The sequence below is a fragment of the Clupea harengus genome, chromosome 23 (assembly GCF_900700415.2).
Source record: "Clupea harengus chromosome 23, Ch_v2.0.2, whole genome shotgun sequence".
Taxonomy (NCBI): Eukaryota; Metazoa; Chordata; class Actinopteri; order Clupeiformes; family Clupeidae; genus Clupea; species Clupea harengus.
This window is the reverse complement of record NC_045174.1, coordinates 3,641,666-3,656,068: the sequence shown is the minus strand read 5'-3', so window position 1 is coordinate 3,656,068 and position 14,403 is coordinate 3,641,666. Positions and strand designations below refer to the sequence as shown.

At 43.5% G+C, this 14,403-nt stretch overlaps 1 protein-coding gene across 1 annotated transcript in view; it reads right to left on the bottom strand.

The window, feature by feature from the left end:
* Positions 1-14,403, bottom strand: part of LOC105908585 (dynein axonemal heavy chain 17) — a 38,015-nt gene that overhangs the window by 12,704 nt on the left and 10,908 nt on the right. Inside the window, exons 25-60 of the mRNA XM_042703140.1 lie at positions 14,086-14,334; positions 13,750-13,872; positions 13,279-13,626; positions 12,417-12,508; positions 12,149-12,275; positions 11,914-12,066; positions 11,662-11,787; positions 11,290-11,397; positions 11,074-11,205; positions 10,616-10,776; positions 10,304-10,460; positions 10,104-10,208; positions 9,835-9,992; positions 9,542-9,680; positions 9,139-9,366; positions 8,616-8,753; positions 8,318-8,450; positions 8,082-8,209; positions 7,814-7,962; positions 7,217-7,499; positions 6,863-7,036; positions 6,455-6,662; positions 6,087-6,252; positions 5,876-5,978; positions 5,569-5,716; positions 5,376-5,467; positions 5,094-5,255; positions 4,840-5,004; positions 3,812-4,003; positions 3,062-3,328; positions 2,532-2,693; positions 2,125-2,358; positions 1,690-1,854; positions 1,381-1,476; positions 1,025-1,242; positions 654-861 (exon numbers count right to left, since the gene is read on the bottom strand). Of these exons, the coding sequence (XP_042559074.1) occupies positions 654-861; positions 1,025-1,242; positions 1,381-1,476; positions 1,690-1,854; positions 2,125-2,358; positions 2,532-2,693; positions 3,062-3,328; positions 3,812-4,003; positions 4,840-5,004; positions 5,094-5,255; positions 5,376-5,467; positions 5,569-5,716; positions 5,876-5,978; positions 6,087-6,252; positions 6,455-6,662; positions 6,863-7,036; positions 7,217-7,499; positions 7,814-7,962; positions 8,082-8,209; positions 8,318-8,450; positions 8,616-8,753; positions 9,139-9,366; positions 9,542-9,680; positions 9,835-9,992; positions 10,104-10,208; positions 10,304-10,460; positions 10,616-10,776; positions 11,074-11,205; positions 11,290-11,397; positions 11,662-11,787; positions 11,914-12,066; positions 12,149-12,275; positions 12,417-12,508; positions 13,279-13,626; positions 13,750-13,872; positions 14,086-14,334 (5,997 nt within the window). The remainder of the gene's footprint in view (positions 1-653; positions 862-1,024; positions 1,243-1,380; positions 1,477-1,689; positions 1,855-2,124; positions 2,359-2,531; positions 2,694-3,061; positions 3,329-3,811; positions 4,004-4,839; positions 5,005-5,093; positions 5,256-5,375; positions 5,468-5,568; positions 5,717-5,875; positions 5,979-6,086; positions 6,253-6,454; positions 6,663-6,862; positions 7,037-7,216; positions 7,500-7,813; positions 7,963-8,081; positions 8,210-8,317; positions 8,451-8,615; positions 8,754-9,138; positions 9,367-9,541; positions 9,681-9,834; positions 9,993-10,103; positions 10,209-10,303; positions 10,461-10,615; positions 10,777-11,073; positions 11,206-11,289; positions 11,398-11,661; positions 11,788-11,913; positions 12,067-12,148; positions 12,276-12,416; positions 12,509-13,278; positions 13,627-13,749; positions 13,873-14,085; positions 14,335-14,403) is intronic.

Here is a 14,403-nt window from a genome sequence, read left to right as displayed (position 1 = left end):
TTTGGTTGTCAGGAACAGTCAGGGCCTTTTCATTAATATGCGATCGGTATCTGGATAGAAACAGTTATAAATGAACAGCATATGTTGTGGTTAGAAAATGACTGGAACTGTGAGAGGTGGTCTGGCAGTGTGATTGCATCTCAGTACAGTGTGTTCACAAAACTGTATTGACTACATATTGCAAGTGAAACATTAGGTCACATTGCCGTGTGTGGGGACAATGTTCACATATTCTACTAACTAAGAATAAATCCCCAGGCAAGATCACTCTTTATTATCCACATAATAGTATCTGCATGTTGCTCATGTGTAAGATGTAAAAGGGGTAGATCCATTTCTCATCAAAGCATCTACTGCCATATCGCCAAATTCAAACATGCCTTTCTGAACATGGTATATAACTCACACAAACAACAATTTTGCAATTGCATGATATCTCTTAATATTTCCTGAACAAGAGTGAAAAGTGCATATGGAATTGGAATGGAAGCAAAAGATCCAAAAAGTAGCATCACATCTGCCCCACACCTGGGAGCATTCAAATGAGCCCCACCGCTGCCTCCTTAAAAGTCCCCAATTTGAAAGACAAGTGTCATTGCCTGGAGCTCTTATGTGGGTTAAGTCCTGAGTGGGATGCTCTCCCTGCTGCTCACCGCTATTTTCGCCTTGATGATGGACAGCTTGTCTTGTGCAGCGGCCAGCTCGGCGTTAGCCTGGGCCAGAGCCAGTCTCTTGGGCTCCACGTCACAGAAGACCTCATAGAAAGTCACAATGTTCAGACACCAAGAGCTCAGCCCTGCAGCCGCAATGGACTTGGACCTGACAAAGTCTGGCTCAAACGTAGGGTCAGTTTTATAAGGCCTAAGGAAGACAAAGAGAGCGAGACAGACAGACAGACAGACAGACAGAGAGGGAGACATCAAAACAAGATAATTAAGTTTGTAGTCCAACAGAGGACTTATTCCATTGAAGTGTATGACTGTGTGGAGAACTGTGGGATCTGTGGGCTGAGAGCTGGACTCACGCGAAAGCCTTAATGCAAGCCTCTGGGATGCTCTCTTTTTTGTAGTGGATCAGCTGCTCCAGGAAGGAATCCACTTTGGCCATCATAATCTTACCAGCTTTCCAGCTCTTGTCTTTGGGGATCTTGCCGCCAGGGGCAAGAAGGATCATGACTGCAGCGGCGACGTTGACCACGGCTTCAGGGGGAGAGCCGAACGATTTCAACTCTGTAATGTTGTTCTGTCACAAATACACACCAAGTGTTTTTCAGTCATATAATGATGGTTGTCTCTAACTCATTGTGTATATGCCCCACTGATGACTGATAGTGGATAGAAGCAAACAGATGTGCCTGAGCAGACGTAGATGGACACTAACCTTGTTGAGAGTGTCCAGGGCCGCCTGTGCAGCCATCAAGGCAGGCTCAGCTTTAGCCAGATCCGCCTCACAAGACCTGGCCTTTTCCCCGACATTCTAAACACACACACACAAGCACACTACTGTAGACCCGACCACACACAGCTCACTAGCACAGACAGTTCCCTAACCCATATCATTTACATTTATATTTGGGCACTTATTCAATCCACTTGTATTCATTTGTACAGTGCCATTCACTATAAAAATAAACAAAGCTATTTACATTATTTTTCTTTTGTGAAAGGACATGTTTCTGAGCACGCTTACTTTAGCGATGACCTGTACTTTCAATTCCTCGTCATTTGCAATGGCTGCCTCTTTGGAGACCTTCTCTGTCTCAACGCCTACCACCTTGATCAGTTTGTCAGCATCTTCATTCTTCTGCATCAGCTCCACCTCCTGGAGTGCCAGCTTTGCTTTCAGGTGATCCACCTGTCATCAGAGCACAAGGGGCCAAAGCATGATGATCATTATAGATCCATGATCCGTTTCAAATATGGATTCTATTGACTTGATTTCCTAAAATTGTTGGATTTTGGTACATTGTGGGATAGTCATCTGGATGAATCTTGATTGGTGTTCAAGATCATGCATACAGTGCAGATATTTTAATGCAATATTTTCAGTGCGATATCCTGAACTTAAATTACTGACTGTTCTAGCAGTCTAGCTTCATACCGTGACCGCTCTGTGTCAGTTTACCTGTTCAGATGTATCATGCAGTTTGGTCAAACCGTTCTCGAGGCGCTCCATCTTGGAGAGAAGTTCAGACCTCTTGATGCTGAGCAGGTGCTGATATAACTTGATCTGTTCCAGGAAGGTCTTGGGGGTGGTGTAGTTATAGCGGCGGTCGGACGATAAGTAGGATTTGGACATTTCATTCGCTGTTTTATGAACGTAAGCCATGAACTGGCTGAGGGATTCCTTAATCTCCGGCTGAAACAATGGAGAAGATGTATTTTAACTCTCCATAGTAAAGAATATACAAACTAACAACAAATACACAAGCAGATCTACAGAACAAAGTAAATAAATGTATGCAACACATTTCAGACTATTCATTTAGTTAATTAGAATAGTTTATAAACGTAAATAGTAAATAGGCTCACCACAATGCCTTCTGTCTCGTCGAGGAAGCGAGCGCTGACAGACACCAGCGCCTCCTCTGGCCACTCCTGGAACCAGTCAATGGAGGTGCAGTTGACCACCGCAGGGAATTTCCTGGCACGCACCCTCAGAGTGGAGCCCACAGGAGAGAAGCACAGGATGACCTGAGACAGAGATAGACAGAAACAAACAAGTCCACCACAAATTATGATTAAATACTGGAGACCAATGTAAGGACAGAGGGGTTGAACCATCAACATCTGTGAGAATACTAGCCTCACTTTATTTTCTGTATTTTTATTTGACTTCCTAATTACCTAGTACAATATCTTGGCCAATGTATGGGGTAAACAGAACACTGCATTCTTAAACAATATTAGTCCAGTTATTCAACATTATCGTGAGAAATACTGCCATTGATTTTACTCGTACGGACACAAAGTTCATCTTTTTCACTTCATTGCACTTTAGAAGTATATAATGAAATACACACTTATTATGTAACATGTGGCGCTACATGACATGATCTCACCTTTAGCTGCTTTCTGACTCTGTCGATAAAAAACTTCCAGCAGTTTTCCCTGGTGTCCTGCAAGCCGACGTTCTTCACCTCATTACGCATGGCCCCAATGATCTTCTCCACCTCATCATCCACGAACAGGCCCGGGATCTCCCCCGAGGCCAGCAGGTCGTTGATGAGCACCAGGAACTCCTCCCCAGCCACCTGGGAGTCGGTCATCAGAAACACGGTCCCAATGTTCTTCACCCCTGCCTTCATGTACAGGGCATTGAGGTCCAGCTGAGGAAGACACAGAATTAGATCAGGAATTTCATTGGAGGTTCTCCTGTGTATTTCATTTTTTGGTGGGTGGGCTGCCAAAGTCACAAAAGATTTATGATTTGACTACATGTGTCACATCTTTCCTTACTACTCCTCTTAGGCAAGGCTCCTGATTACAAGCTTACTATGTAATTCAGCACTGCTGCTGGATGAAACAATGCAAAGAATGAAACAGCATTTATTGGCATCCTACATAAAAAAAATATGATCACAAGACTACACAACTGTAAATTCATGAGCAATGCAGCTGATTGAAAACAGTGAGCATCTACCTTTGGGATACAGGGCAAACTCATCTAGCATAATTTAGACTTTTCTATTCTGGCGGAATACACAACAAAACAATTAACATGAAACTCTACAAGAATGAACAGAAACATGCACGTCATGGTAAAATCTGATGGATGTGCACAAAGAAGGAAAGTTCCCAGGGTGGGGCACCTTTAGGTCAGGGATGCCATAGCCCTTTCTCAGGGTGATCTGGAACACTTCCAGGTTGCTGATGCTGGCTGCAAGCCGTGAGAGAGACTGCTTCCCACTGCCTCCTACCCCCACCAGCAGAGCATTGCCCCGTGGACTCTCCAGAATACGGTTGATTCGGCAGATGTGGAACATGGCGTCTTCAAACAGCACCTGTTACCAAAACCCAGGATTACACACAAAAAACACAGAGGCTATAAATGTAAACGACCATACTTTTACAATCATTACGTGTGTACAATTACCAGCAAATAATGATTGCTCTTCCTTATAGTGCTTGCAATGCAAAGCAAAGCACTTTACTGTTACTCCTAGGCTTCTTACTATAGTTCTAGCAAAACAAAGCACTATACTGTAGCGAATGAAGCAATGTGCAGGCTTCTCTCTGGCTCTTTGTCGTTTATTGAAGAATGTAAAGGGAAATCACTGAATACAGATGGTGAAACTCCAGGGGGGTCTAGTCTCTACATCAACACATTGGGTCAGGCTGGACAGATAACAGACAGGGAACTCTACACAGGCAATTATACATAACACACAGACTCAGTGATAACAGACTCAAAGAAAACACATGCTAACATTAGCACAAGCAGGGAAATACAAGTACATTCTAAAATGTAACATTAGACACAGAATTAAACATTAACATTCTCCCTAGCACTGTTATTCCTAGGCTTATTTTTAATTTTTTTTCCCAGGATTAATTCCTCAAGAACTGCTTAACGTACAAACTTTGTTGTGTAGGTCTTGGCTCGGCTTTGCTCTCCTCTACCTCCCTTCTCTCTCTGCGCATGCATTACATATCTTTCTGATCTTTTACTTATACTTCTTATCTAATTATTTCTACTTATATTTGTTATATACTGTAAATATTTCTTTTTTACTTTGCAAGCACTAGTATTTCCTTCAGGAAATGCTAATCTAGTTTATTTCATCATTCTAATTTGATAATGTATGGATAAACATTACTGTATTAGGGAAGTACTTGCCAGATTCATGGCTGCATTCACTTCATTGTAGGTATCCAGGGCTTCCTGCAACAACTTGATTAATGAACCCCAGTTATCAACCGGGAAATATTGGGGATCTCCGATTCCTCGTGCAAAATGGCAATAGATGTTGGGCTTCTCGAAAAGATAACTTGCATTGATATCCTAAAAACAGAGGGGGCACATTATAAGTACCTTTTTTACTACAAATTACTGATGACTCTCAGTCTGGTTTCATGATGGGGAAACAGCACCTCTAAGCACTTTTTGCAGGTCTTCTCTTGGATCTTCTCAAACACCTCCATGTCCGTCTCGTCAGTCAGTTTGTCTCCATAGACACGGTTGCACTCATGCAGCCAAATGCGCACCAGCTCAGGGGGGGTTTTTGCGCACGCTGGACGGCAGAACAGCAAAGCCTACACCAAACCAAAGCCAGAGTCACACTCACCGTTGTCAGTTCAAGTCAAGTAGACAGGTTTGTGACCCTATACACACGACCTCAGTCTATCAACTGCAGCCTTAGAGAAAGTGCTGACCTGGAAGATGTTGGAGAGGTCTCTTAGGTTGAACACGTAATGGAATTTTATGGCAGTTGGCAGGAATGTTGTTGACACGGTCTTATGGAATACTGTTGGAGAAAAAGATGAGAAAATATATTTCACAGAGATGATTTTGTTGATCTACAGTGTTAGGAGGCAAATCTGATGGCTTCAATCTGACTGTTCTCACCAAGAGCTGCCGCCACAAGGGTCGGGCAGAACTTCTTCAGCGGTGGGGCGAAGCCACACATCTCCAGGTGCTGGGAGAAAATGTTGTTGTAGATACTGAAGAGAGCATCTGGTCCAGGGAAGCTCACAGCAAACACAACAAAGTGCCTCTGAGAGAACATACAGAAAAGACGCCATATTTCACTAACAGCTTGAAACGGGTCTTTCCATAATAGACACAAAGACTGGATTACAATTACAGTTATTATCCTGCCATTGATTAGTCAGATCATTTGGAATTCAAAGGCTTTAAGAGCTTAGGTGTGTACCTGGAGTCTTGAGTCAATTGTAAAGCTGCCTGCAGTGGGGTTCATACAGGCCACATACTGGCAGTTGTGGACGTCTTTCAGAGTTAGCTTAGCTCTGTCATACCTGAAGACAGGGAGGGTTTACAACAGTCAGCCACTAGTTACCCAAACCTTAGCTAGGATGATTCATCCATGAATGTGTGTGTGTGAGTATAAGTGTGCAGGTGAATACCAGTGTCCATGGTCTATATGCTGGCGAAGGAATGTGTGTGGAGCCACTGTAAAGTATTTGTCCACCTCAGGCATATTCATATCATCAATGAAGTATACAAGCTTTTTGCTGCCAGGTGGTCCATAGTTCCGGCCTGCTTTCTTCTCGAGTGGCTTCTCCAAGATTGCTAAGGAGTAGACAACCAGCCATCAAATATGAGGCGTTCCAATTCATTGATTTGTCTTTTACTTCAGTAATGTACTTCCCACAGATGCAGAGATGTACAAAATACTGACGGACACCATCACACAGAACTACATGTGAAAAAATGAGATAGGAGAGTCAAGCACCCCTTTCTTGCTAAACCACATTGAACAGGGTGTTTGTACCTTGCAGCATGGCAGAGGTGGTGTAGAAGTTAAAGGGTACAGACTGCACCACATAGTGGTCAGTGTTCAGGCTGCGCAGCTTGTCTCCCATTAGCACAGATTTCCCGCTGCCAGCGTTGCCCACCAACATGACAGGCCGCTTGAGTTCCATCAGCATGTCCATGAAGAAGCGGATACGGGTGGTTTCCGCCGTGTGCACCAGAGAAGCCTGCAGGAAGAGAAGGTCAGGAGGCACACACTTCTATTTGACAGCTGAAAAACTGGGTTTAGAAAGAATCTACACAGTAACTGTCAGTAGTGAAAGGTGACTGACACTCTGTAGTGTCGCTGGGCCAGACATGTGTTATATTTGCATTTCTTCATTAGCAGAGTCTACTGTGCAGAAATACTGTGCATCCATATGTTAACCTGAAGAGGCAGCTCAGGGTCCAGCTTGAAGGTGGGTACTTTCTCTGTCCAGGGGGCGAACTTCTTGGACTCCCTGTCAATGCAGTAGTCAAAGACTGTTCCGTGGGAGGGGAACTTGATGGTCTTGAACTCATTCACCCACCATTTGCTGAACTCCACTCGGTAGTCAGCAAGCTACAGCAGGCAAAACAACATCAGCACAAATGGCATTTTCTCTTTCGCAATAAGTACATAAGAAAAGTGTTACAGTTAGTGTTACTCATCAAGAAGCGATGGCATATTAGAAACAATAGTGCCTCAAAATATTATATAGCAAAGGGTGAAAAAACGGTTTGATATAAAAGATAATCCAACCTGGTCCTGGAACATAGAAGCTCCAAAGGCCCACACACAGGCAAAGACAAAGTAGAGCTCATAAAGCTCCTTATGGGAGTCTGGTGGAGTGTTCTCTGGTGTCAGCAGGCACTCCATGAAGTGAAGAAGGTTCTGGACCATGGTGCCCTCAGAAACGGGGGTGATCTTCTTGAAGCTGTATTTGAGCTTCTCCAGGCAGGCAGGCAGGTATTTGTCAAACAGGATGGAGAGGTTAGCCTTCTCCGACTGGACCTCCCGTGTCTCTATCCAGCTGGTCACCACTCTGAGTAACACAAAAGATGTTAAATTTGCAATGACAAGTGTTTTAGTCCTACACTCGGATGTTAATTTAGGTTTACCTGATGACTGCCTTTCAAAGAATAGGCCTAGATAAAGCTGTATATTGTGTATTGTGATTGAATAACTGAATTGAATAAAGAGTGAGTTTGTAGGTATCAACGACATTTGATGACTTGGAAGTTAATATTAAGTTTAAGTGAAACTGTGTGTGTGTGGATGTGTGTGGATGTGTGTGTGTGTGTGTGTGTGTGTGTGTGTGTGTGTGTGTGTGTGTGTGTGTGTGTGTGTGTGTCTCACGGATTCCATCCCAGGTCAGCAGGGTTGATGAAGAGGATACCAGCTCGAGACACAGTGGCAGGAGTGGCAGTGCACAGGTCTTTGATTTCAAATACCAGTCGCATGGTAGGGTTCAGCGGGATACGCTCATTACTGGCCAGTGTCAGCACCTACGCACAGCACACTCAAAATGTAGTACAGTCAACACAGACAACACTTGGGGATATAAATCCTAAAGAACAGTTCTGCTTCTGCCTCACCATGAGCATGGAGTCAAAACTTGACAAACCTTGTTGTCATCCATGACAGTGTTCAGGGACTCAATCCACATGGGGTCGATGTCACCATCCAAAACAATCCACTTGGGTCCATCGTGGGCTATGGAGGCCACGTCCCTCATGATACATGAGAAAAGACCTGAAGGGAAACACTCCTGACGGTCACTGCACAGCAGGTGGACACAGACAGTGGCAATATTCAATCTAATGTCATGGAGTTACGCAATAAATATGTCCATCAACCCACCATCTTTCCACTCTCTAGTAGCAGGGTTGATGATCCCAAAGAGTTCATCACAGGTCACAGCCTTAGGATCAAGGTCCACCAATACGGCCCTTCTCTGCATATTCTGGTAAGTCTTAATCAGTGAACGGAGCACCTGAGAGAAAGAAGAGAATCACTGTCATTAAAGAGATCAAGGTTACGCTAGTAAGGTTGGCATATTTACTTACTTATATTTACTTAATAATAACCCACATAATATTACATTATATATTGTGTATGAATGTTATGCTGTAAGAATAAACAGAGATGGGAAAGAGACCTTGCTCTTGCCTGACCCGGCATTGCCAATGATAAACACAGAATGCCGGACAGCCAGCAGCTCCTCCAGCTGCACCACCTTCAGCACAAAGTTGTCCTCTGCCTGCAGCTTCAGGTCCGTCACAGACTTCTTCACCATCTGCAGACACAAAGCAAGTTTATTTATACATTTATACAATTCATACACATTGGTAATTCAAAATGAGCAGATAAAAGAACAGAAAAATAAAACAGTATTAAAATAGATTAAAACAGTAAAGTGCAATATAAAAGAACATAGAAAAATAATAAGATTCAAAACAAAGCTAAAAGAACATAAAATAGAAGAATTAAAGTGTTTGAGAACAGAAAACATGAATATTCTCAGAACAATTGCAACTCAATTCTCTACAAATCCCATGATCATGTCTGAATCCTGAGGAGAAACTCAGGAACGTCAAAATAATTGAAATGGCAAGTGGCTCCAAAATCTGGAATTTCACTTAAATGATGAATAGTTCAGCCATCACTATTTATGTTCTGACCGTCTCAAATTTCAGGTCCCTGTTCCTGGGGACATCCAGGGAGGGGAATAGGTCACCAATGAGCCCCATGAACACAGGCATGTCATCCATCACGATCTTTGGGGTGTTGAAGTCCCTCAGGGCCCTCATGAGCACCTGGTCCTCTGGCCTGGTTTTGTCACTCCTCTTCAAAGAGCCAGCCACCACCAGCACTGACTTTATAGCACGCAGTCCCCAATCATAGTGATCCTGTCAGTGGACATTCACACACACACACACACACACACACAGGCATATACAGTATATTAAAGTTCAATAAAAGACTATGAGATTCATATATTTGGTTCAAATTATTCTGATATCAGATCTATGCAGATCACTTTAATTTGAATTTTCTGCAGACTGATTGGTCAAGCTGCTGTACCTGTTTGGAGAGCAGCTCTTTGCACAGACTGTATAGAGTGATGAATTTGCGCGCTAGATTACGGGCGTCTAGAAAACCCTCTGCCACCAACATGATCTCGCAGATCAGCTCGAAATCAGGCACCACCATAGCACAAGGCCTAGTTACATAAACAAATATACATCAAGACTGTATGCATTCTCTTTTTTGTCTGACTTGTACACAGTACTGCTCCTCAAATATGAGTGGCTGCTTTTGATGGTACCAGCATGACCTGCATGCTTCCATGGTATACCTCTAGAATGTCTCCGTACCTGAACAAGGCTTTCAAGTTCTCTGGCAGCTCAGCTCTCCCAGCGTAGCCAGGGTTCATGGTGATGAAGGCTCCTACTGTTGGGATCAGTTTGATATTCTCACCCAGGAAATTGATGTTGCTCTTCTTATCCCGAATCCCATCCTGAACACACTTCACCTGGAATCACACCGTCACAACAAACACAAGTGAGAAAGAAAGATGTGATGACAATTTGCACATCTGTACTTATAATATAGTCTAAAACAAACAATAGACTTGCAAGCTTACCTGCACTGCGATCACAGACAAGACTTCAACGGAGATTCGGTTGAACTCATCAAAGCAGCCCCACGCTCCGGTCTGAGCCAGGCCCTTATAGATATTTCCACAGGACTGGACACGAAAACAGATACATCAGAAAGACTGCCGATCAGCAAACCCAACTCCCAATGCAATTACATTACGGTCATCATGAGCAGCAACGTTACCTTGTAGTCCATCTGCTCAGAACAATTGAACACATAGACTATGATGCCGAGGGCACGGCCCAAATCCTTGGTGGTCTCAGTTTTGCCGGTTCCAGCGGGACCAGCCGGGGCTCCACCCATGATGAGATGGAGGGACTGAGTGAGAGTGATGTAACACCTGTAACATATCACACGATTCTACGCTCACTTTCTCCTACCTACCACTCTCCAAAGTAACATTCCCTTATGTGATGCATGATCCTGCTCGAGAGTCATTCATTCGGGTGAGACGCACAGTATTGGTCCACCTTGTGCACAGGTGACACACTGTACCTGTCTGTGAGAGGTGTGATGACCAGACGTGGAGTGTTGCCCAAGTACTCGTAGGAGTATATGAATTGTGCGTCACAGATATTGGCAAAGACATGCCTCTTATGCTCATCCCAGCGGTGCCGGAGCTGGGACTGCCACATGAAAGCCTGAACGTTGTCAATCTGAGGGAGTGTGAGAAAGACACCGCTACTATAGCTACTATATGAGCCCAGTTGAAACAGCTGTGCCTCATCTACCCATCTACCTTTTTCTAAAAGCCTGCAGGCTTTTTGCAATTGCGATTCATGAGCAAATAGATTTTTTCCGGCACTCTGCATAGTTGAATCCATATTTTCTTTATCATCAAATAATTGATTTTTAAAATCAAACATTAAATGACCTGAAACCAGTGACTGGATGACCTGTATGGGAATACACTGAGATGTATCTAAACTGAAACTTAATTGGAAAGCACATACCTTGGAAGCGATCAGCCTCCCGACCACATCACGAGCATGGACATCAATTGTACAAATGGTCATGATCTTTTGACGTTCGCCCCCAGGCAGGTCTCCGATAAGCAAGTTGATGAGGGCATTCAACTGGGCGACCTGTGGGGAATCAGACACTGTCAATATACAGTAGGTAAGTCAAAAAGAGCCCCAAAGGACAACTATACAAGTGAGGGGACAAACCTGCTTTTTGAAGTAGTCCTTGAGTGCATTCTCATAGCCCTCTTCCAGTCTGGCAAAAGCAATGCCTACCTCTGTGGTCCACCAGATCTGAGTGGTGGCTAATGCAACCTATGCAGAAACATGTAATGTTATACCTGTTAGTATATAACCATATAATGTTATACCTGTTAATATATAACCGGTTAATGTAATACCTAAACATCCAATCTGTTTACGTCATCAAACTATATGCGAACAAAACGGTATACTGAGAATTGGACTGTACATCCTATTGTGTTAAGTCCCAGTCCCCAGTCCTGAGGTCTATCTGTTCTACTTGTCAGTTAAAGCCATGAGTGTGGAAGTCTGCAACGATTTCACACTGTCCAGAACCTGAGCAGGGTAGTCAAATAGCCATTGTTCTCTAGGCTTCTCCTCATATGTCTGAACTGCTTCCCCAAACTTTTCCCGCAGTGTCTCCACCATGCGTACAAGGACACGACTCAGCCACGATTCCACCTGGCCAGAAGAACAAAGAAGAGCATGTTGAAACTCCAAAGGCACCCACATACACACAACAGTGTTTGGAAATGATCTCCATCTCACGCACACACACACTGAGCACTGAGACCGGTTTGTGTTTACCTGGCCAGAGCAGTCACATTCATTGTCAAATTCGACGTATTCATTCTCTTGACTGTACATTCCAAGGGCTGACTTCATTGGCTGGTCATTCTCATCCAGTAGGAACTTTAAATTGCACAGACTATCAAACAGCTTGGACAGGTGCTTGCTGACCTACAAGCAACACAAATATTACAAGATTTTTCAAGAATTCAAAACATAAATCAGTACTTTGATGTATTTTTTTAAACACTACCTCAACAGGGTTGTTGCCATTGGACAAAATGTCCAACAGATCAGCAGACGACACAAAGTAGAACCTGGGAAAAGCCAGCCTTTTGGTTTCCAAATATTCAGCAAGAGCCTTCTCGCACAATGCCAGTCTGATGATGGAAATACACAAGATATTAGACAATTTACCAGCACATACTGTGAAATGGGCGATTTTTGCTAGACAGTGACAGACTGCCATGACATGCCAACATTCAAATTCCAAATAAGAGCAAAATAATGTGTAACGGTACCCTGTCTCTAAATCCTCCAGCTTCCCCAGAAGACCCTTTTTGTTCGTGGATTTCACTACATTTGTTGTCTTGACAGCGTCTGCCATGATTTCCTTAGGGGAAAAAAATGTACCACAAACTCAAATGACTTGCCTGTAAAATTAGGCAATGTTAAAATGAGACGCTTTACATGTGCCTTCTATAGTTATTACCAAGTTACCTTGCCCACCTCTCACTCCTAACTTGTGCTGCCTGTGGATGTTTAAATGAGTAATGAGTAGATGAGTAAATTAGGCTAATGATATGTGAATAAACATATTGGAGAGTTTTGGGGAAAGGGCAAAAACAGCAACACAGAGTCATATCAATGTTTGGTGAGATACTTAGCCGCTTAATGTGGTGGAGTCCCTTTTTCCGAAAAATGCCAGAGGACATGAAACAGTAGTTTAAGGTAAGCTACCCTATAGCTCACACACTAACGTTGTGTTGAGAAATATGTATGGAAATACCAGCTGTGTATTATATAACATTATATTTTAGGATCAGTAACATTATTATATTTCATAAGATGACAACTCCATTGCTTGTCCACAAACAGGCAGGCTAATATGGCTCCTTCTAGTGGCGCTTATATGACACTGAAAATCAATAAGCCTTTACAGCTTAGATTACTAAGGGAAAAAAAAAACTATTTCTAGCAAAGATGCCTACTTTTAGCAAAGACACCTATTTTTATCTACCTGAAAAAATGCTGATTGATATATCGATAATCATCGGGAAAATGTTCAAATTATCGAAGCATTCAAAAGACATCGATCCCAAGCCTACTTGTATCATTACAAACCCAAATCAGTTTCACTATTAACCCAAGACTATAGGCTACCTTGAACTCCAGGTCGATGCGCTCAAAGCGCGCGGAGTCCTCGGGCAGCTGCGTGCGAATGTCCTCTGAGCCGATGAAGATGCTCTCCAGGTGGGTCCAGGTGCGCTGCACTTGAAACCAGATGGAAATGACTGCATCGGCGGTGGAGAGCTTCTGCTGCCAGCCGGACACCTCCTCCAAGAAGTGGGCGATGTACTTGGAGGTCATGATAGTTTGCAGCTGCACCTGGTTGTCCTCCAGTATCTCCACCAGCTCCTCGTTGGGCTTGAGCAGCATGGTGCCGGTACGGCCGTGGGGCTCATGCTCAAACACCATGGTACTCCATATCTTATCCAGCTCTCGCAGCATCTACAGGACATAGAGGGAGAGAATGGAGCTTCTAAGAAGTAGTGGAACAGGAAAACGAATGGAAAAAGGGAACAAGGATGATCTTTTGTAGTGGTTTCAGAAGGGTTGGTAGGTTAAGTGTACCTTCTCCATGCCAGACTCTTTGACAGCTTTGTCCACAATACCACGCACTTCATCCTCAAACTCATGGAGGTTGAGAAGGAGTAAATCCTCAAATGTGGTCTTCTCTGACATTTCAAACTTCACCTAAAGGTCATGACACGAGGACACAGCAGGACACAGTCATATCAATTTGTAGTGACCTCAGGCAAGACACTCGAATATTCACACTAAAGAGAAACCTTAAACTAAACTATATCTTAAAATGTCTGATGGTTTTGCCCTGATTTTGTATATGCTACCAGCTATGTTAATATGAACATGATCAAAACAGCATGTGGTGAACATGTTCTGCAGTACCTTGGTGGCCACCATAAGCTGATGCCAGTGGCGATCTCTGATGGCTGGATTCTGCAGATCTCCAATAGCCCGCAGGGATGTCAGCATGTTCTTCACCATACTGTCCAGTCCAGAGAAGGCATCCCATACCCTCATCTCCTTGTCCAGGCCTTTGACGTCTTTGGCATACTTTTTGGTTTCCAAGTCCATGTCCTCCACATTGATATCCTTCCATAGAGTAGTCTTCCAGTCATCCATGTTTCCCTTCACCTGGGAAACAGATAATTGAAATTTCATGCTTACATATTTGCAATATCTCAGTGTGAGTTTTAACGAAGA